Source organism: Merops nubicus, unplaced genomic scaffold (assembly GCF_000691845.1).
Source record: "Merops nubicus isolate BGI_N331 unplaced genomic scaffold, ASM69184v1 scaffold25385, whole genome shotgun sequence".
NCBI lineage: Eukaryota > Metazoa > Chordata > Aves > Coraciiformes > Meropidae > Merops > Merops nubicus.
Genome location: NW_008609312.1, coordinates 1,332 through 27,249, shown reverse-complemented (window position 1 = coordinate 27,249; position 25,918 = coordinate 1,332). Strand labels below are relative to the sequence as shown.

General features: G+C 39.7%; 1 protein-coding gene across 1 annotated transcript; it reads right to left on the bottom strand.

Moving 5' to 3' along the window:
- Positions 1 to 2,823: 2,823 nt before the first annotated feature.
- TPST1 (tyrosylprotein sulfotransferase 1) lies at positions 2,824 to 22,349 on the bottom strand. Its single transcript, XM_008940565.1, has 4 exons — positions 21,410 to 22,349; positions 14,484 to 14,682; positions 5,716 to 5,766; positions 2,824 to 2,871 (listed from the first exon to the last, which is right to left on the bottom strand). Exons 1-4 carry the CDS (start codon positions 22,252 to 22,254, stop codon positions 2,854 to 2,856), a joined length of 1,113 nt encoding a protein of 370 aa, XP_008938813.1. The 5' UTR covers positions 22,255 to 22,349; the 3' UTR covers positions 2,824 to 2,853.
- Between the last annotated feature and the right edge of the window lie 3,569 nt (positions 22,350 to 25,918).

Sequence of the window (25,918 nt, the reverse complement as noted above, 5' to 3'; positions counted from 1 at the left end):
CGGCTGGGGCTGCTTTGGGCATTTTCTCCTCATTTCTGAGGGGAAACGTCTCGTTAGTTAGCCATTAATTACCGTTCCGTCAGGGAAACGCTTGTGCCGGCGCCTCGCTCTGGGCCCCAGGCAGCCGCGGCTCCGGGCACGGCGAAGGCGAGGGGCAGCAGTTCCTCCTGCCGGCACCAGGGGAGGCTCCGGGTTTACTTTTCAAATAAATAACTGGCTTTGGTAAGGATTTAGTAAATATGGATCAAACTGTAAAATTAAGAGTTCCTGAAGGCACTTAAACGTCGTGCAGTTATTGCCGCTTTTACAAATCCATCTTAGTGAGCTCCAAGGGGAGGTGTAGCAACAAAATAAACAGGGAAACAAACTGTTTCAAAGTCCTGAGAGGCAGAACTTACAGAATCATTTCAGTTCAAAGAGACCTGTAAGACCATAAAATCCAATGAAAATCGGTGAAGGCTGAGGGTGGTTTTAGTATGCCAAGAACCACTGAGGGGAGTAGAAACTGAGACAGAACCCCTCCCCCCAGAAAAAAAAACAAACCTTACTTGAATTATCATGTTCCACGTTGACCAACATCCTCACAGGTTTAGGATACAAGTTTCCCAGCAGGGTTTTCAGAAGTGGTTTCACCCCTGCAGCATCTGTCTGTACACAACTGCTTTTGAGGATCAAATTAAATAGGCTAAAAATGACTTACTTTCTCCTGCAGTACACAAATCTCATGTTACTCTTTTATACCTCTCAGCAGGATAATCTATTTTACTTTCTTCTCATCAGTCAGCTGTTAATAGCAAGCAAAATGTATTTCACTGCAAACCTTAAAAAGGGATCCAAACCCAAGACATTAAATCATATCTTCTACCCAAGTAAAAAATCAGTATCTTGAATTATTTAAATCTTCACTCTGAGGCAAACAATTTTTTTTTTAAATTTCACATTTAAAGCATTTATTTTGAAAAATAAAATACAAAAGATCATTGAATTATAATTGTACATGTAATTTATCAACTTTTTTTTTAAATAAAAGATATTTAACAGTTTCCACATGTGAGTAAAACAAACTGTTCCACCAAAAATCTAGGACAAGCACAGACCACTCTTTTGAAAGCTTTGTACATTTAAAACCAAAATGCTACAAAAAACAAACCAAAAAAAACTTTAGAGGATGGAGTTTTGCCATTAAGACAGAATAGCAATTTTGGAGACAGGCATTGTTTTGCATTTTTAAAAACCTTAAAAAAATAGTTGTGCGAATGTAATATGGTTCTACAGTAACAGTGATTTTTTTTTTTTTTTAAACAGGTTTACATGCACTCACAACAGCAAAACGTTGAACAGAAACAGTATGAAAGAAATGGGGGAGAAAATTCTGAAAAAAAGCAGGCCATGAGCAGTAACCTCACTGATCTCAGTGGGACAGTCCGTATAAAATCGGTTCCATTGAAAAGGCAGCAGTCTTTTTCCTAAAGAAAAAGAGAAATAAAGTTATGTTTGAGTTTTCAAAGTAATATTCTGGTTTTTATCCTTGACAACATTTTTTGATAACAGTTATCTCAGTAGGTGAAAAATCAGTGTCAAGACTAACCACAGCCCCTGAGAACTTCCCTGTAAGGAATGTTGCTGCCTTTTACATCTTTATCAGTAGAGGTATTTCTTGGAGCTTATTTAAATATAAAAAAATCTGGATTTCTACTTATATTCAAACCACGTATGCAAGTGGGCTGATTTACATGCTCAAAACATGTCTTTCATTACGATGTACCAGTGGCAGTTACTGGAATTTGGTTTCTCAGAAACTGGGCAGCAGCTTTTGACAGAAGAAATATTGTAGTTTTAAGTACAGTCATCAAGGAGCTAAGTGGCAAAATGAAGTAATGTTTTACTCATTTCCGTATTGACTACATGAAAAGATGAGGGTTTCTCTATTGATTTCAGAATGAAGTCCTGCATTTCATCCTTGGAAAACTTTTATATCCATTATTTCTGAATTGGTATGATGCTTTTGGCTATATTTAGGGCTGCAGAGAGCGTTCCATTTATGGCCACGTAATAAATATCTACCCTGGGTGTATCTGTGTGGCATGTTGCTTTTGGCTCTGTTTAAACTGGATGCATTTTGCCATCTTTTGTTGTCAAGCTAGAACATTTGATAACGGGGTTGACAAAAACTGTGGATCAATACAGTAAATCTGGCACCACTCATTCGTTAACTAGTCTGGAATTTACTGAGCTCCCATCACAATCTTGCCATTAGTTAACAACTAAAATAGAGTTTATTGACAATACTGGCTATGGGACACATTACAAATTATACAATCAGCTCATCTTTAGCAGTTTCTGCTATCTAAAAATGGCAATTGATTTAAAAAGAAAAGATAAGGTTAAGAGTCATCTTTAAAGTTTCACTGCTTTGTTAAAACAGGAACCTGAAGCTCTTGTGCCAAGAATGCCACAGTACTGAAAGACATAGAGATACTGAAGTTAACCAAAAAATTCTGCTGAGGAGAGCCTGGACAAGCAGTGGTGTAGTTTGCTCTCCTTTCAGTGTCAAGCTCTAAAATTGTGCTGATGATCCAATAGTGTAGCAAACACTGCAAACTGCAATGGGGTTAAAAATCCCTGCAAGCTCTACATCAATTACACTTTTCTAGCTCTCGCCACGAGGACTTACCCCAATGTGGCTTTTACAGATTCTGAATCAACGTATCTTCCTATTTTTCTTGCCTAGAATCTTAAATGGTGTTACATAAGCTTAAAAAGAGAGTCATCTTAACTAATTCAAGAAGAGCAAATGAGCAGGACTACATGACCTTGCATTACCTTCTGTGCAAGACACAGCCTTTGTATCTTCTACTCCATAGGTTCAGTCTGCCAAGTAAATAATTGAAATTAGCTATTTTACATTAGTGGAAAAGATATCATTATCAGCACCCATGTTTGTACTCAAAATTATCTAGCTGTTATGTTAATTTTATCTTTAATACAATACTAGAGGAGAACACTATCAGCATCAACTTCCACTCCAGCATCAGTTCTTATGGTTTAAGCAACATTCTCATACTACTTCATAAAGTTTATTTTTGCTTTTTAGATGATCTTCCTTTACTCTGGATAAATTTACCCCAAGTATGGTAAATTCTGTAATCATACCAAGCTAGCTGTATGAATCCACCTCCTGAAATTTAGCAGGGTCTCCTTTTGAAACCTCCCTACCACATGGATGGGAAGAGGACATCCACTAGTGATAGTGGAGCAAGTTCTTTCAACGTAGCACAAGATAATTGGAAAATAGAAACAGCATAATTTAACTACCCAATACCACAGATGGATCAAGAATCATTTCTTTTGCTAGCACACAATCTACACACAGTGTGCTAAGTTTTAAAGACAGCTCATGTCCCTGCATTCTCCAGAAACCTCATCAGCGACTTTTCACCTCCTGTTCTGACACGCCCCATGCTGGCAGCCATATACGCCCAGCTTTATCTCCAAAGTTGGAGATAATCTTGAAATAACCACAATAATTGCATTTGAAAGCATCAGAAACCACGGCAGCACATTGTCTTGATACACCTTGCTGACAATAACCTTCAAGCAGCACACACTGAACGGGCTGTGTTGCTGTGAAGCTGCACAGACGTGGGCCAGCAGCTGGGAGCGAACAACGCTGTGAGCAAGGGCACACGGAGCTGCGTGGGGCCAGTCCTTAATGGCTTTCTGTGAGCTGAGCACGACTTGCAAAGCATGAGCACTAACTGTTTGAAGGGTGAGAGCAAGCCAAACATCCAGTAAGAGAGCAAAGCCCACATCAGAGATCACACAAAGAATTATCAGAAAGACTTGGTGGCCATGGCAAAAAGTTATGTTCTGAAAACATGAAACAGACACTACAGCTGTTGGACTTTACTGATCCATGTTCATTTTATCTTGCCACGAGACTTCCTTTCTACTGTCTTCTTTGGCTGGAACAAAAGAAACCAATTTTCCTTTTTAATCAATTCATTTTCATCTGAATGAACGGAGTAAGTCAAAATGCTGTTTGCATGTGGTAGATTCCCCTGTGCATTCTTCCTTCTCTATGTCTAACAAAAGTCAGTCAAAGAGTCCCTTCCCAATAATGGGGATCCAAAGTCAAGAAAGCTTGTACCCATTAGTTTTTTTCTTTTAAAAGCAAAGACATTACAAATGACTTTTGCTAGGCTACTTACACTTGGATTCTAAATAAACTTCTGTACCACATGTATCATTAAGGATGGGAAATTGACTAGAAAGATAAAAGAAATGCAAGCAGAGATACACAATTCTGGAGGCAAAGTACTCCTAAAAGATGCTTTTTCTCCCAATTCTACAATGCTATATTCCTGTATATGTGGAAGGAATTGAAAAATAAAAACAGGTACTTTTCTAGTTAGCTTTACTTGGACAGTAACAGTAACAGTGATGAGCCACTTCCTGATTTTTTTCTGCCAAAGCACAATGTAAAGAGCACTCTAGATGGCATTTAGACATTCACCATCAATTACACAGCCTACAAAACCTGATATTTTCATAAGCTTAGTTGATCAGCTCTTACCCAAGAAAAGAAACCCAACTGCTGTATTTTCTACTTACTTCACAGAAAATGCTCCATTACAGCAATAAGATACAAGTGTCTTTGTTGTTTCTCCAACTAGGGTGAATTATTTGTTCCTTGTCTAGATTGTCTGCTCTGAATTTTCATGGCTAGATTAACAGAGCTTAAATCCACCAGGCTATGGGAGGGAGAATTAATTTCACTACATGCTGGAGAAGAAAAAGCCCCAACCCAAACCACAGAGAGAGAAGCCCTTCAAGCTACTGAAACAGAGCACTCCAACAGGCAGCTCCATGGAACGAGTCCATCTTGTCTGCTCTGGTACCTTCAGGAGATGCTGAAGAGCTGCCCAGCAGCAAGGGATGGATGCCCTCCTCCAAACTGAACCTCTACATCTGCACACAGGCACGTGGTTACAGGCCCAAACCTTCCCATCACCTCTGTGTGAGCAAAGTGCCCGCAGTTGGAAGAGTGGCTCCCACACAGCCACGCAGCTGGGGGAAGGCATCAGGAGATCCTGCAGTTCAAGAGAGCTCTGGGATGAGGATTTGGCTTTTTCAGCCACTACTGCAGAGGTTAGCTCTCTTTGGCAGCTGATGACAATAACATTGGAAGGGTAGCAGATTATGAATTTTCAATCAAACCTGATGTTCAACAGCTCTCTTGATTATTAAATCAACACACCATCACCATCCATGGCTGAACTGTTTTCTCTGATAGAGTAGTATTTATTTTAAAAATCTCTCATTACTTATCTCTGCTCTCTGTACTATACTTGCTATTAACCTTTCCATGCAAGACAACAAAAGATAAAGCTTCTCCACAAATAAACTTTGCACTGTGGTCTACACAAGAAAGTCAAACTTTGAGTTTCACAGCAATATTCAGTCAGCTCAGGTTCACAAGCACCAGGCTGTGAACACTGGAGTTACACAGGCGCTCAGAAGAGGCTGGGGACTGCTGAGTGCAAGAATGCTGGAGACTCAGTTCAGGGACAAGCTATTCTCTTATAATCCCTAGTCACCTATCCTCTTAGGATCAAATGGAAAATCAAACCTATGAAGAAGTGGTTCATGAAGACTGCCTGCCTACTAACTTGCCACTACACCCAGAAAAGGGAAACCAATCCAATACTGTACCTGTGGCACTTCCTTCAGAAAGTCAGGGAGCTGAAATTCACCTTTATAAACCTGGAAAAACAAAACCCAGTATTAATACTCAAAGATAACATTCACTGCTGTTTGAAATTTAAAGAGCTTGGGGGTGTTGGTAGGGAGATTCTTTTGGGTTATTAACATCCAGTAATGCTAAAACAGATTTATTTAAACTGAGCACAATCTCTTTGTAAACACATTTTATTCACGAGGCTTGGTTGTCCAAAGTAGTTCTACAGCTGTATGCTCAGCCCCAGGCTTGCTCTGTACTCAACACTGACCTTCTGTGCATTAAAATGGTAAAAATATGTAACTCCTATTACATTTCAAGCTTGTTCAAATTAAGTCTTGTGTAATCTATTCACTATGCTTTTAGACAAATATCTTAATGCAATGATTAAATATGCTACCAGTGACTGGCTAGAACATATATAAACTTCAAAAAAAAAATATATAACAAATATGTTGCTTCACATTTTAGCACCTTCAATAAATAAAGCTCCCTTTGGGTTTAATTACAATTCACAATTAAAAAATTCTCCATTTATATTTTTTCCAAAAGAGCTACCAGCCACGAGCTCATGGACTGGGTCGAACCGATGTACCAGCCAGGCAACAAACAACAGTCACTTCTCAAACACATTTTACAGTTAAAAAACTCAACAAATGTCATGTAATACAACATCTTCTGACATGTCACAGTATTTATAACGTACAAAATATCTATCAAAAAGAAGTATCACACTTGAAAAACGGATCCTATCCTACTACACTGTCAAAGGAAAGTTGTTGGGTTTGATATAACTCATTGAGACAATGCAACTGCAATCAAAGCCTGAAAATGCTAACAATAGCCATTTTCTCCACTTTCCTCTGAATGGATGACCAGGATATTAGACGTGCCCATTCTGTCAGCAGAGCAGGGGCCTAGGGCTGCAGTGGAGTCAGCTCCCAACCGCCACCCCAGAGCAGCCCTACACAGTATGACCTGCATGGGGTGGCCTCAGGAGCTGGCAGTTCACAGCCAAACACTGAGGCTTTGCTCAGGAACTCCTACTGCCACGCTGAGATGTGACACACAGAGTGTGGAACTCTGCTCCTTCCCATATCCCGTGGTTTAGATAAAATAGAAATGCCCATTCAAAGTGATAGGCATGGCGCTCATTTATTTTCACCCACAGGGTATTATCATTTCCATGGAAACCTTAATGAAAGCCATACTAGTCAAAAATCCAGCATGTGGCTTACTGGAGCCTAAATATACTATAAATATTTATAAATGAAGGAGAATATTTCATATTTTCAGCTTATAACCAAGCCATTAAAATGCAGGCTGCGTTCTAGAGCAGAAATGAAAGTTACAAACCCACAATATTATCACATCAAAAAATGCTACAGAACATCCTAGGCAAGGTTCACAAGAAAAAACCAGCATCTTTTAGATTAGATATCAGATAACAGTATCTATTAGATTAATGCTGATGTTGGAAGAAACAGACAGGCATCCTTCACCTCTTCTGGTAAACCATTACAGTCATTATCTGGGAATTCCTAAAAAGAGATAATACTGATGATGAAGGTAAATTATGACTGATTCAGAACCAGAGCAAACCAAACCACATTTGTCTCTCTAGAAGTCTCCTCCTTTCCTTCTCCTGCAATTTTAACTTGGTCTAATCTTAATATTATGTATCTATATATACATCTGCTCTAAAAACTTTACCATTGTAATGCCCTTTCTATGAACAGCATTTACTCCCAATAAGCATCTAAGAGTGGGTAGTCAAGGGTATTAGTCTGTTAACAATATTAAGATTAATGCCACAGTCTGGAAAGATAAGATAATGTTTCACAAACATCTGATGTTCTACTCATATGAAATGTCACAATTTACACACCACAATTTACACAGACAAATCCAACCAATGACAGGCCTGAGATTAGATTTAATATACAAGTGTGCCTAATTCTTCACAACTGCCATTATTTAGAATGCTGGTTTTGTCAAGATTGAGACTGCATAGGAACTGGTTTAAAGTAGTTCCAAAACCAGTAAGTGGTCTCTCTTGAATCAAAACCCACGGATCAACTGCAATACAGAAATGCTGAAAACAATGACTCCATCTGCAGCCAAAGAAATTAAGAGGTTTCAGATTCAAAATTCTTTTCTGACCAATTTTTAAGTTTAAAACACATTATTCAGAGTGGTAGCAGAGAGGCAGAAGCATGACATTAGAATGATTTCCAGTCTAAACAAGAATTCAGTAAAACTGAACAGAAATGTCTCAATTATTCTGCAAATCCAGAAAGAGGGGGGGGGATCTGAAGTATGTGTCAGTTTGCTGTACAGTTTTGGGAGTATTCAAGCTGTTCTATTAAAAAAAACAACCTAAAACACCTTGTTATAGCCAAACTAAATGCCTATTATTTTCAGAAACAGATCAGAAAACAAGTTTCACATCCAGTTGTCTGAGAAAACCCAATAAATACACAAGGAAAGCTGAAGAACAGAAGTGTCACTCAGAAGTGTAACCTGTAATTCATCTGTACAGAAGATCCAAGCCTTCTTTAGAAGGAGTGCCATTATTTTGGGTCAGTTCCAGTACAGAGATAATGGGTCTTGTCTAAAAGTTAGCCTGCAACTAAGTGTACTTGGGCTCGGTAGGTTTTCAAAACATCACAGTTGCAAAGTGCAAGGCTATAGATGTTTAACTGTAAAAAAACAAACAAACAAAACCCCACAAAACTGGTGAAAACAGAACAGAGCCCCTGTTTAGAAACAATCCTTTGCTGCACAGTACATGGATGCACCCTCATCTTGCTCTTTCAGGCTTAACTTTTTAAGGCAGCTTACAAGGCTTACAGACTTCTTTACCTCTTTGTTGGAACTGCCAAGAAAAGAGGATATCCAAGATGTAAATATTTACCCAGTAGGAACAACTCAGCAGGTTTTCAGACAGGCCTATGAATGTCTGCCAAAAGGCAGCTTGTAACCATACCAAATTTTGTATTTTGTTTGTTAGTGATGCTGTACACCTTACTAATCATAGATATGCATAGTTAGTTTTTTTTAAAAAAAGATATATCAGCACCTCTGGAGAAAAACAGCAGTTGGGAATCCACTTGCTGGAAGAAAAACCCACTAAAGAAGATACTAAACAAACTGTAAGGACACTGAGAAAGCCTGTGCTGTTGGTAGTCACAAGACAGATGAAATCAACTCTCCAACTTTTGTTTTAAATATCAGAGAAGATTCCCCACAAAGCCAAACACCTTTATGCTCAAGTTAACCAACATAACTAGAGATGCACGGCCTTGAGCAGCCTGTCATTAGAGCACAGCTCCACAATAACTGTAAAATGACAGCACAGGTAATTCTTCAGGTAATTAGTATAAATATACTTCATACCCTTTATCACAGAATGTTTCTGTCTTTAAAATAGCAAATACAAAGTCTTGATGCCATGGCTGTCATGGACTTCTCAACTCCTAAGAGCAGGACACGTTTCCTCACAATTTGAAACAGGCATGAAACAGGAGTTAATAGAACTCTGTTTTTTCCTCTAGATGTTACTGCAGAAAATACCCTCAGCAGAACACAAAACATAGATAGGGAACAGCTCTGGGATGTGATCAGAAGCCACACATTTTAAACAGTCATGATGAAAACCATGGCTTTTTCTATAGAGTTCTGCACACTTCTGTCTCCCCATCTCTCCAGGGCGAGGAACGTAACTTTATGAAGAAGTTGAAAGAAATGGCTGGAATAAGTAGTCCAAGCATACAGATTCATTTAGTGGGAAGTATGTGCCAAAGAAAATCTGATGTAATACGTTACAGATGTGAGAGGAAACCACTTAGCCAACCATAACATAACAATAAACCAGTTTCTACTGGGCATAAGTCAGAGTCTTGCTGCTCTGAGCTGTTCTCCCCTCTCAGTACGCTCTGTTAAACTGCTGACATACAATTTCACACCAGCTCCCAATGTAAGGACACATCAGAGACTCTTCTAACATGGAGTGATGCTACTTTTGTCATTCATCATACAGCTATCCAGCCACCAGTTCAGACAGCTTAATTATTTGTATTTTCTGCATCATCCGCAGATGGAAACATCTTTTTGTCACAGGATGTTATTTTCCTTTATGGTCAGGATGTAGAATTTGTTAAAATTCCAGAGGAGTGAAAAAAGTGACCAGTTATGTGTCTATAAGGAAGGGAGCTTTGCAATCATTACAATAAAATGAACAGACCAGCAACAGGCTTACAAGAAAAATAGAAGTTAGCACAATTCTGCAGTCACTGAATAACTAAAGGTGGTGTCTTGAGGAGTCACAGGCAGAGATCTGCTGAACAGTGCAACACTATTCAGACCTTCTTCTCTCTGCTGTGTTCCTTAACAAAGACAAGATAAAGGGTCATAAAAGGTAATGTCAGGCCTCACGTAACAGATAAACAAGAATTTAATGGGCTTTGTTATTGGAAACATCAGTAAAATCTGTTCCATGCATGTTAGGTTTGTACTCCACCAGGGCAGACACTCAGATGGGTCTCATCCTAACACCACGGAACACTTACAGACCAATGTAAGAAGAGAAGTTAGCTTCACACTCTGTTACTGCCTAAAACAAGGCCAGAAGTAAGATGACGAAGTAAAAGCACTGTTTACATATTATTTTTGTACTGTGCTACAGGAGCATGGAGTATCAACCTAACCATTTTGGTATCCTAGACAGGTAACACTACAGTGAAAAACACACATCTAGCAGAAAGCATTGTTCTCCTTGCATTACCTGCAAGCACATAGACATTCTAATTCCAGCACTGTGCTTTAGCTGGTGAGAATCATCATTTTGTTTCCAGATTAAAGGGAAAAAAAAAAATACCTGTACGTATGCAAGTCACCAGCAGAGGGACAGAAAAGGAACGGGGAGGAAAAACAAGAACAGGACTCAACTGCTTAGAAAGCTCAGGGGAAGCCAACACTTTGCACCACACCTTTCTATTTTTCTCCCTCGTTTTAGGCACCCTTTCACTGTTGGTTCTTACCTTCGGGACTAACAGCAGCAGCTCAGAAACTGGTGAACAGTATTTTCACTGTAAAGGCTAATTTCTGGTCTTTTCCAAGAAGTGACAGGCTTTGCTTGCTGCAGTTAGTGCAGTGTATTATAAATGCAGTTCTACAAGCAGTGTTTAAGCATTTTTTAGAACAAAGACATTGTGCAGTTTAAAGTTTGGGCATCTTCTAAAATGATTTTCTCCAACTGGGTAATGCACAGGCTTCTAGTCATAAAATACTAACCTGCCTGCAGTCAAAAGAGGTTTTCCAGCTACCAGGATGTTCTGCATGCTGACCAATTTCCATACTGTCAGTCAACTTATCTTTATGATTTTTTACGTACAGTATAAAAATGCTTTTAAATGATACAAAACAAGAAGTCTCCATAACAACAAGAACTGATTTGTTTGGTTTTTTTTAACATCTCTGATAGCAATGAACAAACTAGATGACACAGGGTTGTTCCATCTTTAGGTGGAGCCAGAATCTCCTCTGCCAGTAACTTCAGTGGTGTTGGGCTTCCACCCTGCTGTTGCAACATCCACAATCAATTTAAGCCAGCATTACATAAACCCCATAAAACTGAAAAACTCTCCCACCCCTATAAAAACAACAAAAAAAAAAATTCAGCCCTTTCCCCTCCCTATTGCTTTCTGTTTGCCAAACAGGGGCACCTTCCTTCATCTAAAGAGCCAGCTTGTGCCATCTTAAATAGCCAAGAAACTACGTATCAGAGTAGCAAGTGTCAGATAATTCAACATGTTTTCAGGATAGTCCCTGTAAGGGGTTACTACACTAACACAATACAGCTCAGCTTTAGAAGTCTAAACTTCATCTGTTTCCAATGAATAAAATTCAAGTTCTGTGTTTAGTTTAAAGTTCTCATAGACCGCAAATATAAATATAATAGAACAGCTTCTAAACAGAAAGGGAAGCAATAAACAGTTGCAAGATCTATATATATTCTTAATATGTAATGAAGAGTAACTTTGGAAAGATTTTATTTAGATAGCTTCATCTCCAATAATATGCCCAGTACAAAACTCTCAAAGACTATCCCAAGTGAAGGAATTTAAAAAGAGCAAGAACAAAAGTAGTGCTACACTAATTTATAAATTTACCAGCTATAAGCATGCAATAACACACTTAACTTGCCAAGTGCCAGTTCCTAAAGGCTGGAAGAGTCTATACCAAGACTACTTTTTTTTTTTTTGGTAAATAAATGCCCTCTTATGCAAGCTGCAGTGGCAAGAAATACATTGGCATAGGTTCATGGAAGAGAAGGGAAATCCCACAGGGCAGCATATGCTCTCCCTGATGGGCAGAACTAACACATCATAGTTCTCTCCCTCTTTCTCTTCCACCCCTAGTTTTTCCCAAACATCTTAAAATGTTCTGAAATATCCATCCCCTATCCCCAAATAAAAACAAAAAGCTGTAGAGAAAAAAAAAGCAAACATCTTTCAGAAGTGAGCCAGCTCCCACTGATCACCAGCCAGAGTACCAATCATTTCCAAACCTACCTGGCTGATGGCCCAGCTCAGTGGCCAGTGTTTGGGCAATTCACTGTGCCAGGCACTTCATGGCTGGGAAGCCTGGCACTGCTGGGGGAATGATGAGCCTGCTGCCCTGAGATGGGTAACCTACCCAGGGAGTTGGGCAGCCTCACATTCTGAAACTGTAGGAAGCAGGGACAGGGATGTTTCCATAGTCAGAGGATGACAGAGGACTCCAAGGTCCGAGCTGGGAGGAAACAAAGCCAAGGGACTGGGGGGGAATTCAAGCTGTCCTCTTCAGCCATCGTTTCCAATGCTCCTTGGGCTATGAGACATTTTGAAAGTCTCATGTTTCTCCATTTCTCAAAAGGAATACTTTAAGTTTTTAAGTTTAGCCATCTTTAATCCTTTTGCTTGTTTGGATTTGAATCTTAATTCAGGACGTTTTGCCCATTTTACAAACCATATGAGCAAAAGTGATCTTGTTAAAGAACAAGTGACTAGGAAAATATACACAGGGTACTTCAAAAAATAAACAAAATTAAAATGCCATCTTGGGCTGTAATTAAAACTATTACATTAAAATAGCAGTCAAAATATTAACAAGTGCTCCATATGCTTGCAATACTTGGAACAACTGTAAGAACAGTAACCTCTAGATTTTCATGGCTGGTTTCAACATTAGTAAACAAACTAATTATGCTTCAAAGCAAACTTATGAAAAAGCTTCAATAAACTTTATCCTTTTAAATTAGACTTAATATTTTTTTTAAAAGGAATGCTTGTGGCTTTGTTTAATTGCCTGAATTTCTCTCTTGCATTTTGAGCTGACACAGATTTTAAGAGGCCATCCAGCAGTAAGCAACTGAAACCTACACAATTTTTACAACTCAGACTGAGCTTGCCATGCACAGGTAGAGGCCTCAGAAAGACCACTATACTGTAAAAATTTTAAATAAAATTTATCAGTAACAGATAACCAACCTTAAATTATTGCACTACAATCCAACTTAGATCTGAGTCAGTGTCTATAGTACCCACAGGTAGGTACATAAGGATTTTGTTTGAGGCTCTGTGAATAGTATTGAACATTTTTTATTTGAAGTGGTTGAATTAAGTGCAAAAAAGTTAGTTTGATTTTAAAGCACTAATTACCAGAAAACCTATCAAATGCTAACCACTACCCTTGCCAGAAAAGCTGTGTTACCTTTTCCATGCTGGAATAACTATTATTTAAATAGTTATTTTGCCTTTAATACATGGATCAACTGTTTAGTGAAAGTTTCCCAGGGAGGACTTCTAAAAAGCAATAATGTTTAGAGACTTCACAAAAAAAACCCCATTTTTTTTCCATTAGTATCTAGCCCGTCAGCATACCAAGCAGTTTTTGTTTAACATCAGAAGGCCAGCAGAAGACAGTCCTTTTCAATTGTTTAATTCAATTTTCCCAATGATTAATCTGCTGCAGCAGCAAAAGTCACTTTCTTTTAATAAAGTATACATTCTCAAAAGAACAGAAGCAAAGAGTTAATTATTCTCATTTCAAACAATGGTAATGAGCTTTTCAGTGGATACCTCCAGGGATAAACAGCTGTATAGCCTAACTACTCAAATTCCAACAACATTAAATTCAGACTAAGATCCTTAAGTTTAGGTTAATCAGCACCAGACCTTCCTCCATCTTTTGTTCACTCTACAAAGGACAGGAAGGCATTGGAAAAGTTGACATTTTGATCCTGTTGGGCCATTTTCCATGGGTCACTTCTCAAATCCTACCAAGTATTTGACACGTAATTTTTGTGACAGAGCTTCTGCCAAGCTTCATGCACAAAAAGCTAAGCTCATCAATCAAATTTGATGCCCAAGCAAGAAAGCTGGCTTCTTCCCCACTGCTAACTACTTCCCCAACTATCTGGGTGATTCTCTTGAGGTTCAGCTACATACACCAAAGAGCACAGCTCAAGTGTGGGGTTGGGGGAAAGGAAGATGAACCAAGTTGAAGACAAACAGCAGGAGTCAGATTTTCTGTGTTCAAGGTCCCACAGAATTCTTCCATTTTCCCCCCATGGCAAGGAAAAAATATTGCACAAAGTACTGAAAGGTATTAGAAACAGACTTAAAAGAAAAGCAAACAAAACACAAGACTATAGTTCATGCCCACTTGGTCAACAATTAAACACCCAGCAATGCCTTACCCTCCTTGTGTTTTCCACAACTTTTTGGTCTGGCTTTCCATAATTTGGTGGATTGGCATATGGATCATAGCCCAGTTTTGCTAGCATGGGTGCTATCACAGGCATATCTTGCAGAACATCAGCAGGTATCTTCCCAACCCACTTTGACAGTGCTTCTACGTTGACTGGTTTGATTACTTGGTCAGTAGATCTTTCAACCCTGTGGAGGGAGAAAGAAAGGTTACTTTGCACTCCAACCAATACCTGCTTCCTCACTAGCATTAAGAGCTTTACCTTCTTTTTTTTGGGTTTCTCATTGTGGGGTTGGTTTTTGTCAGGTTTTTTTCCCCCTTCCTCTTCTTTCCCTCTCAATTTCACATTTCTACAGAACTGATGAGAGGTTTTACCATGCAAGGTTAAAATGAGAATAACTAGCACAACGTTTGTGCATGCTTTCTGGTTTAGGCTTTCACACAGAAGGTACTGAAGCAAGTTCTTTATGAAAAGACAGCAGTGAAAGCTAAAGAGCTGGTAAGTGAAAAGTACACACACACATCTACCTATAAAGCAGTTTTCCCAGTGGCATGTTCCCACATTTGCTGTTTCATTGTCTGAAATGCTCTTGAAGCCTTTATTCTAAATCATTACTGTTTGTTTAAATAAAAGAGACATCTATGGAAACAACAGAAAGCTACAGACTGCAATAATATTTTTCATAACCGTTCCTTTTACTGATTAGTCATTACACAATCAAAGACAAGTGCATAACTATAGCAGTATCATATGTACTCTATTTAGAAAATAGTTGATTTGTTGATCACCTAATCAATAGTCCTATAATAATTTTTATTCTTGCACCCCAGTGGAAGTGTTGTGTTTGATTTGGGGTTTTTTTTCAAAGGGAGAAGGAAATCTGGCATCATCTTGTTTCCCCTCATTCCTTGCTTCTTCTAGGTCAGCAGACATACAACTTCTGTACTGTTTATTTCTGAAACAGGAAAGCAGGACTCAGAATAGGCTGAGTAATTTCAAACTCTTTAGAGTGCACATGTGTTAGGGATGTCAATGTTTATCTCTCAGGCAAATTAAAAATCAGGTTTGTACATACAAGTTGCCTAAAGGAAGAGTTGCATCAGCCCTGGAAGTTAGTCCCCTCTGGTGTGGCACTGCATCAGCAGTTCCTGCTGGCTGGCTACACCTGCCCCAAACCTGATGCTAAGCTTACAACCACCACATCCACTTGCAGCTATCATTCCTCCCAGGCCTCACTTACATCATAAAGGATTTTGATCTCAGAAAGCTCTACCACTCAGAGAATTAAAACGTTGCATGTGAAAGTAACAGTACAAAGTATAACACCAGGACTTCAGCTACACAAGAATGAGAACACAGATTCAAATTAATTCTCAAGCAGCTAATTCTTCAGTTACACAGCAGGCAGAATGAGAAAACATCTTCTCAGAAAATAAATTTAAATTTCCTCAAATGCTGGTAATTGTTCGAGTCCAGAAGCCTAAAAGTCAAATTGTTCTCACAGCTGACATCAGTCAACTTACAAGAGGAACGAGTTTGATTACAGTTAACTAATTAATCTCAAGAGCCCAAGAAGAGTCTGAAGAACTGCTGCACAGCAAACACCAACTCAAGAGCAAGATGCACCCTGTTCAGATGCACAGTACTGCCTGAAGAAAACCTTAAACTACAAACTATCCATGGATGTCTGCCAGTCATTAACTCAGTATGATCTCAACACAAAGTCTTTACCTTCTTACTCTTTTTTTTAGCTGTCATCATAGCTGAAATTCGGCCAGGACAGAGGAAGGAAGTTAGTCACACAATGCTGGAAGGTCAGCAACCTGAGTACTTTAAATACAATCAACAAAGAACAAACCAGACAGGGAAATGGTCACCCACGGGGAAATGGTCTTGGCAAGCAGGGTCTTCACATGTAGCTGTGAAAGGTGTTTAACAGAAGCTTATGAGTGAGCATCTGACAAACAACAAAACTGGAACAACCCCCAGAGTTTCCAGCCTCACGCTCTTCAGCCGTTTTCAGTAGCTCAAGCTGAAGGCAGGAACTCAGAATGGGGTTTTGGGACTGGGGAGCTGCAACCAAATTTCAGCCTTCCTGAAGGCTACTGGCCCGAGATCACAAGTGGGAAAGTCTGGGATTGCCTTTTTGATCCTTCTAATTAGAAGATGAGCATCTGATTTCACATCAAATTAGCAAGAAAACAGCTGTTAGGAGTCGAGTTTCAGAAGCACAAAGTGGCAAGGCAGAGGACAAAGCACCCACAACAGTCAGGAGCTCACAGAACCATGCTGACTGGACCCTCAGGAGAAATTCATCACTAGGTGTTTGAAAGTGTAAGATTTATGGTCCTCTCCCTCCCAGACAGAGCCAGCTAATACCTTCACCAAAACTGCAGATTGATTCAACCATTTAAAGTAAGAGTGATACTGTGAGAACCAGGTAATGCGCTTGGCTAACAGCTTACTGGAACCCCAAAACAAAGGTGCTATACATCAAGTAGGACCTAAATGAGGACACATATGGACACCTCATCCCAAGTGAAAGCATATTTAAAATGTGCATGTTTTGCCCCACTGTCATTTTAGCTTTTGGTAACGATAAGGTCAGCATGAAACATTCCCTGGTGATTAACAGCAGGCAAGGGATAAGCCAGGAACTGCATTTAGCTGCAATGATTCAGTCTACCACATTTGGTCTCTTTAAATCCTTTGCTGTCCTTTCAGTTAAGGTGGGAAGAAAAAGTACAACACAATTCACAAGAAAGACTCTTCAGACCAAAGAATATCTGAGGAGTATGAGGAAAGACAGACTGGGCACAAAACGAAATACCCAAAAAACCAAACAGAGCAAAATAAGGAAACATACTGACTTTTGGTAAATTTGGTTACGTATGCAGATGGAAAATGCTGCCTGGTCAGTGCTTCCAGGCTCTGCTGCAAAGCCACAGGAACACTTTCAGCTTAGAAAGCAGCTGGTAGCATGGAACACCAGCCTAACCCCAAATACTTCCACATCTGTAGGAGAATCGAATGGAAGGTATGTATTAAAAATAGTATATTCCAAAGTAATTTTGCCTAGACAGCTATTTCCATACTAAGCCTAATAAAAATTGCTATAAAAGGGTTGACATTTCTTTGCATCAGTGGTCACACAGCTGTGCTGTGTGTGGAGCCCAGTGCCAGAGCTCTATTAACAGTACTAGTCAGAGCAGGCAGCCCAGCCATAGCACATTCCTTCAACAGCCACGCTGGCAATTGCTTCAAACCACAGAAGGTTTCCTGCTACTACAAATGCTGCATCCCTAAAAACCCTGCAGTGTTTCTTCTTGCAGCTGGATAAAAGCCAAAATGAAGGGCAAAAAGACTCAGTAAAACAGAACAACAGTAAGGCCAGGGCTGCATGAGCAACAAAAAGCAGGGATTACTAGGGAAATGCAGGGGAAGAGAGGGAGGCAGCCAGCAGTTCCCTCAAGTCAAGCAGCCAGGGGAACAGACAGTCAGAATCTTAAATACAGACTGTCTAGTATCTAATATTGCTAGTCACAGAATATTGCCCAAGAGTTTCTGAGTCTGGAATAAGAGAAGAACAGAATCAGCTTGCTGCCTGAAGAATTCAGCAAGCCATTGGGCAAATAGCTCCTGTCTGGAAGAGAAACAGCCTGCACACACAGTTTAACCCTACATACAACTGAAAATAAAACACCTTAGGCTGACCTAGAGCCTCATTCACCTGATACAGACTTCATCTGACATGGCTGTGATTTCAGATGAGTTAAAAACGTATTTTTGAGCATTCACCTTCTGTTACCAGGTAACAACATCATGATAAAGAGCTTTAAGTGGTACTGCAATCTCCTTCTCAAAGCCTTTTTAAATATTTCAAGACAGCAAACTCATAGGATTTCTCTTCAAAAACTCACCAACAGTTAAAACACACCCAGGCATCTTATGCTGGACCTGACCTGAGCAGGCATCATGCCTCTGAAATAGATGCTGAGTCTCTCTGAAAGATCTGAAAGTCTTAACAGTAAGTGGAAGAAGACTGAGACAGGTTTCTCTGTGCATTTAAGTCTCTACATAGTATCACAGCCTTTACTGATTGTACCAATTTTTCATTCTTTGACTTTAGAAGCTTTCTATCCTACTTAATACCTCACAGACAAATGGGGGAATAATTTTATCTAGATCTCCATTCTCTCTCTACTATGCTGCAGAGGTAACTTTTAAATACACATCACATTTCAACACAGATTATTTGGTACTTGTGATCTGTTTCCCCTGCCACTAAAAACAGTAATATAATTGGAGTGTTCTGATTTTAATACACTGTTATGAAAGAGCCTGAAGCACTTGGTGCCAGACGTGGTAAATTAAAGCTCTGTGAGAAGACAAGAGTTGCAGTAGCCAGCAGCAGTTTGAATTTCCTCAGATTATCTCTGAAATGATCTTCAGCACTATCCTTTGGGAAGTGAGGTGGGAGATACTGATCAGAATATTGTACTCCACTGCTTGGCTCTTGTTTCAGCTGAATGAAGACAGGATTCATACTGTGAAAGAAAGAGTAAGCCAAAGAGAAATTCTAAGTCATAAGAGAACAAGCTTGGTTAGACCCTGACCCAGAAGGCAACAGCCACACACACAAGGACACAAAGAATTTGCTGCAGCTGAGAACAAGTCAAATGCAACTTGATAGAAGGAAAACTCAGTCTAACACAAGGTTTATTTTCCTCTGCTGACAAAATCTGGTAGGCTGGGGCAGACTCTGAAGCTCTCAGTAAACTACCTAGCAAGCATCTTTTCAAAGAGTAATTTCTGGGGCAGTTATTCCCTGCCCTGGGCAATGACCCCCCAGAGCAGCTGCCATCCCTGCCCACAGGGATCACCAGTGGAGCATCCCCCAGCCAGGAGCTGGGGATGCCAAAACCAGGTCCTGGAAATCAAATTGGGGAATCTCAAGCTCCCGCTGCACAAATTCAATTAGTACCATACAAATACACAAACCAGAAAGTTACAGAATTGCATATTCAGAGGTTTTTTCTTCTGCAGCCCTCAAAAGACTGAGTCACTGAAATCATTATGAAATTATAAAGGTCTCTTGCAACTGAAAAACAAATCTCACCACGTATTTCAAGGGTATTTGATTGGATAAAAAACACCACAGACATAACACTAATAACCCATTCTTCTTCTGCTGTTGCCAGAACATTCTAAAATAACTTTCTTCTACATATCATAAGAGATAATAAAAGCATGGAGGACTCTGTGAACAGGCATTGAGGGTCACAAGGACACACTCATACTCCTTTGTCTTAGAGTTGAAAGTGTGATTCAAAAATAAATAGAAAGCCACATTTTGCTTACTTTCAACAACCCATTTTCTTAGTTTTTTGAGACATTAATAAGTATTCTCAACTCCTCACATCCTATTCCACCAGATTTAGCAAGAAATATTACTTGAAATTGTATTAATTCAGTAAGGCTAAGGTTTTACAGTATAGAGGTCCATTAAATTTTAAAACCACTAATCTGGAAGCTGTAAGGTAGCAGTATTTTTCTAGAAATAGCATTATGCATAGTTATTTTTACAGTACACTTAACAGAAGTTGACCACCACGTATTTATATATGTAAAATTAATTTTATGCACCCCTCAGCACCTTCCTGACAGCTCTGCAAGCAGTAGTAGTGGGGGCTGTGTTTCTTCCATGGGAATGGTGATGCAAAACCTCCAAACTGTAAATATAGATCTGTTGTCTGAGTTTTAAGTTCCTTGTAGCCACTAAAAATTCTAATTTTCTTTAAATTGTATTCCCTATATTGGAAAAGCCACAAAGACAGTTTCCTAGGCTTCAAAGAAACAAAATCTCCCTTTGTAGTTCTCAAACCCATAGTCTTTAAAAAATGGAATCACTCTGTATTCAACAGTTTGACATGTCTCTACCCAGCCCACACAGCTTGCTGCCCAACGTGCCTCTGTTACTTAGCCAGTGATGAATACTGAAAAAACAGAAGACAGGGAATGTAAGTGGGCATGCCTTGCTGCTGGAACAGGGCTTCTTAATATTTTAGAAACTTAAACAAGACAGTCTGGTAGATATATCTGCTATGGCAAAAACAGGAAGAGAGATTCAAACATCCACACCTTCCCCTCTCACTGTAAAGGCTGGCAGAAGTAAACACTGGCAAAGAAACCAGAGAAGTTAACTGGAGAATTAACTAACTTTGTTTTTTTTCTCCACAATACCCATCTTGATTTTCTAAGTAGAGCTGGATTTTGGTTTCTGAAAGGAGTGAAATCAGGTGCACAGATGGCACGACAGAATTCTGAGGGATTTGCTTACAACGAGGTTAATTTTATTCCAAGTGCTTGTTCTTTTAGGAGCCCATGCCAACAGAAAAAGCATGCCAATTCTGCTTTCTATTTTGTTGGAACAGCTTCTCAAGTTTCCTGGAAGAGGATGTTCTTGGCAAATATAACTCAAAGGCCTCTCTTGCACTGACAACAATACTTAAGTTCCTGAAATCAAACTGGTGATCTTGTCAGGATGAGTAACATCAGCCTAGATAAGACAGCCCAGCTTTATTTTGGGGCCCAGAGCAAAGCAAAGCCATACCAGAACCTAAGGCTGATTCTAGACATCCAAATTCAAGTTAGATTGGCCATTAATTAAAAGTTTGTTTATCTGCTCCATACACGTTAGCAGGACAATTATTTAACTGGAGAAAGCCGAGATCACAAATTGTTTATTAACAATTACTCTTATTCACCAGATAACATGCATCATAAATCAGCTTTTTGGGACATCATTAGCTATTTAAAAATCGAAACAAAATGATGACTAGTCTTGTATATGCCAAATGTACTATTTTACCTCTGAGAATGACACAAGGTGAAGGAGGAACGCTCGTACTCACTTGGAAAGAGAAACACCCCCTGCTTTTCCAATCATCTCCTCATGGTGCAGCACTGCTTGGTTCCACGGGATGCGGAGAAACTTCAAGAGAGTTCTCATCCACCTCTCAGGATGCAAGACGAGTTGTTCGTAGTGCACCAGCATACACCTCTCAAACCCAACCTCCATGCACTGGTTATACATAGTTTCTATGGCACGATTCCACTTGGTCAAGCAGTCCCTGTAGCTGTTAAGGTCAAACCCAGCTATCGTGACTTTTCTAGATATCATGGAATGCACAGATGCACGACCATCCCGTACCATGAGAAGAAATTTGGCATTGGGGAAAATTCTAGCAAGATAAGTTAAGGATTTTAAAGCAAAAGGATCTTTGTTACACAAATAGGGCGCAGGCTCCCCGTGTTTCACAATGATTTCCAATAAGAACGCTTGCATGGCCGAGTCCAGCACCTCATCTGTGACCCCAGCTTCATCCAGTCGGATCTTCTCTTTGCTTGACCTTGCCCACATCTGCTTCACTGCCAGGATTCGGGGGATCACCCTGGTCTCCTCCCCACAGCGGATGTCGGGGTGGGCGTCCAGCATGGCACGCATCAAGGTAGTGCCACTTCGAGGTACTCCTCCAATAAATATTAAAGGCATGTCTTTGTTGTAAGCAAAGGTTTTGTTTGTTTTCACCCTGGCATCAGTTCTCACCGTGCTCCTCACAGCCTCCAGCCTGGCGGGCTGGCTGCGCTCCTCTATGCGGTGGTGACACTCCATGGCGTGCTGGCCCAGGTAAAACACTGTCACTGAGCTGATCACCAGGCACGCCAGCAGCAAGTTCTGCTTCAGTTTCCCAACCATTTTGATGAGGACTGTCACTGCAGAATAAAGAGATGCTCTATCTCAAATGCTCTTCTAGTTCACATGCCATGGGAAACCTAATCCAAAATAAATTAAGGTCTGGTGAGGGGAGAGAAAAACAAAAATTAGAACTTTAAGAACTACTATGATAAATCAACAACTGACTAGTTTTATTAATTGCTGCCAGGTATTTATCTCCTGGTGCTGCATTAAACCAGTAAATGCAAAGTCTAAACACAATAACCCCATAATAAAATGCCTTTTTGTTTACCCACAGAAGCAACTCAAACCACAAGAAGATTCATGACTACACTTACTATTTACACACAAGTTCTTTGGTATATTTTAAGAATATATTGGAAAACAATTCCACTGCTGGATAGCTATTGTTAAACTTTATGGTCAATGATATCATATATAAGGGACTCTACACATTAAGAAAGTCATTATTAAGAAACCACTTTTCTTGAGGTTTTCTGGGGAAAAAAATTACCTGAGCCAGAGTCACCAAGATAATGCAAAGGAACAAGACCCTCCACACAAATCACACTAGAAATTATGGAAGAATTGAGGTATTAGAATCACTCTGCCTTGCTGAGTAGCTGGTAGCAGTACACTGCTCAGTGTCACATTTCCACCTAACTACCTGATCTGTTTTGTTTGAAATGCTCCATTTCCTTCACAGGATGTGAGATCCTAGGAAAAGACGTTTCATGGTTACATATCAACACTGACAGCACCCAATTCCTGATCAAGGCCTTTAAGCAAGGAATTTTAAAAAAAGACTGCAGCAAGTAAGGGAAACTTCAAATTTACTTCAAGGTAATCTTTGATTAAAGCACTGCATAGTCATTAAAAACTAGAAACAATCCAGGATTGAAGTTGACCAAGACCAAAACTAAGATTCTCTTGATTTAAACGAGTCACAACACCAAGAAAAGAATCAACCCATGCTGACTTAACATCTGGATGTTAAAAGTCCCAGAAATTTAAGTGGAGGTCACCTGAAGAGTGCTCTAAAGAAAAAAAATAACTAGACATAAATCATGCAGTTAACACTTCCATAGCACCAAAACTCAGAAAGCCTCTCTCCTGAACAGACTGAGGATTCAGACCTAACTTTCAATGAGGGAAAGGGAAACTGCTCTGCCTAAAACTGGCAAATAGTACATAGAATCTCTTTAAATACAGTAGAGACTTAGCTAAATCAGAAGTCCAGAGAAGAGTTAACACAACAGAAACAGTATTCTGCCACAGAGCACACGAGACCTGTGAATATTTACACTTCATACAATCACTTACATTACTCAGTTTGAGCAAATTCCATAAAACTCATCACCTAAAAAAAAAAAACAAAACCAAACACAACACCAACAAACAAACCTTCCACAAAAACCTTCAACTTCCAAACTGAAACCAGTCCTTGAAGACAGGATCATCCCCTAAATTCAAGTGTTAGGCTGCAGGTTTCCAAAACTGCTGCAAGTATTGACCACTCAGGTACAAAACCAAAAAACCACCCAAGTGATGAGAAAACCCTACACTGATCAACCACAAATACTTGATGCAGTCACTTTTTTTGGTAAGTTCAAAGATGCCAAAGGCTGCAAGACCATGAGGAGCTGGTATCAAGCTCTCCTATGACCTCCTGTACTGTTTTATTTTGCTAGAAGTAATACCTGGAGCATGCAACTGTGGCTTTGTTGTTTGACCAGGGCTTTGTGTGTCAGGAAAGCAAGAGAGGAGCAGTCTGAAACAGCACCTCTCAACAACTGATGTATTCCACACGCCAGAAAACTCCCTTCTGTGCCTGAGTACAAAGCTCTTTGGGACAAGTATGACATAGGGAAGTTACTGCCCTTCTAGCAGCTTGCAAATAAACCCCACCTTCTCCCTCTTCTACATGACTAAGCCTCTGGACCACATCTGTCAGCCTGAAGGATTATTCCAGGTCCTTAATGGTCTGCTGTTAACAGTAACAGAATTGACAGCCTTTAAAAATCACAAGCAGGCAATCAGCAATCCCATGTCAGTATTAAAGTATGGCTTTGAAAAATTGTGGTGTTTTTACCCACTATGACCTGAGAAGAGCAAAGCACCACTCCACCTAAAATAAAAAACAATTCTTAATAAAAATACCCCGAAACAAAACCACCCAAACTGAATACAACCCCCTCACATACACACCACAGTCAGAATCTAAACAAGTTGAAGGTGACAATGGTAGAGACCTCCAGCAGTGATTGTTTCAAACAACAGACTAAAACAAATTCCTCAAAAAATGTACATGTAACTCAGAAAAAAAGAGACAGTTAGGATCTACAAGCTGCAGTATGAGAGAGTGCAGCTAAGCAAAAGTGTATGTATCTGGATTTTACTCCCAGAAAAGTCAGGCCTATGAGTCAGCCACAAGATGATGTTAGCAAAGCAAAAATGACTGTTTTGTTTCCTTCTTCTGCACACAGTAATTCTCTCTCCCTCCTTCTCTCCCCCTACATGCAGCAGATCAAGACCTTCTTCCTCAAGTTCATCCAAAAAATATTGCAGATTTTCAGCTTAGCCAAGAGGCAAGTCATTCATTGGTATTTTTGTTAGAACAGTTTGGGTTTTGTTGTTTTTTAAGGCACTTCCTGCCAGAGGAAAAAAAATGATCCATTACCACCCAGTAATAATAATCCTCATAAACTCTAGAGCTCAGACTTTCACTTTGGAGGCTGAAAGAGTGATGATCACCTCCCTTCTCATGTTCAACCAGGCAGCTTTGTCCAAGGTTTAGTCCCTGGGAAAGCAGATTCCAAAATACAGACTCCAGAAACAGAAGATTCTCAGAATTCAGAGATGCTTTCAGATGCACAACCACAATCTGACTACTACACCCAAAGCTTAGGGTATAAATCTGCAGAGGAAATTCATTTTACAGTGGCAAGATAGCTAAATTGAATGGAAAAAAATCCTACACTGTTTTTATCCACTGTGACTCTTCTCTGCTCTTGACTGTAGAGGGAGAAATGAAAACGCTGCTAGGACTTCAGCAAATGTCAACTAGATCAGTATCTTTCTTGCCTCTTCTTGCACCTTCACCTTTCCTCTGTAAAAATAAATACTGGAAAGGCAGCAGATGCTGAAAATTCTTAAGAATCATCTTCTAAACAGCATACATTCAGAAAACCAGAGACAATATATTTCTCAGAGGAAGTTCCATAGTAAGCTCATCAAATAGACCGAGTAAGAAACCCTTGTATACAACATTAATCCTTCAGCATTCCTAAATGAAAGGAATTCCATAAAACCTTTCCTTCAATGAACTGGTTTGTTTCTGGTCAGTCATGTTTGCTCACCACAAAGAAGATTGCACAGGAAAGCTGGTGGTTATGTGATAATGCTATAGCACAACACCAGGGAACACGACTGAAACATTCACTGCACACCACTTCAAGAGGCTTTCCAACCCGTTGTAGGCTCATTTAGAAGATTGTTCCAAAAATCACTGAAGTATTTGGGAAGCATTTTCTATGCTTTCAAAGCAGCGTTTGCACAATCACCTTAAGAATTTCCCCAAAGACAGGACATCATGTATTACTTACCAGTCACGCAACACAATCTGGGACAGGAATGTCCAAGTACAGCACAAGCAAACCCCAAGCAAAATACTTAAAGCTAGAAA

Bases quoted from the DNA above. Each gene is read 5' to 3' on its own strand.
- TPST1 (XM_008940565.1), bottom strand. From the start codon at position 22,254: ATGGTTGGGAAACTGAAGCAGAACTTGCTGCTGGCGTGCCTGGTGATC. The intron at 14,683-21,409 runs GTGAGTACGAGC...CTCCCTCCACAG, and splicing joins GGGGGTGTTTCTCTTTCCAA to GGTTGAAAGATCTACTGACC. The intron at 5,767-14,483 runs GTAAGGCATTGC...TTGTTTTTCCAG, and splicing joins TTGTGGAAAACACAAGGAGG to GTTTATAAAGGTGAATTTCA.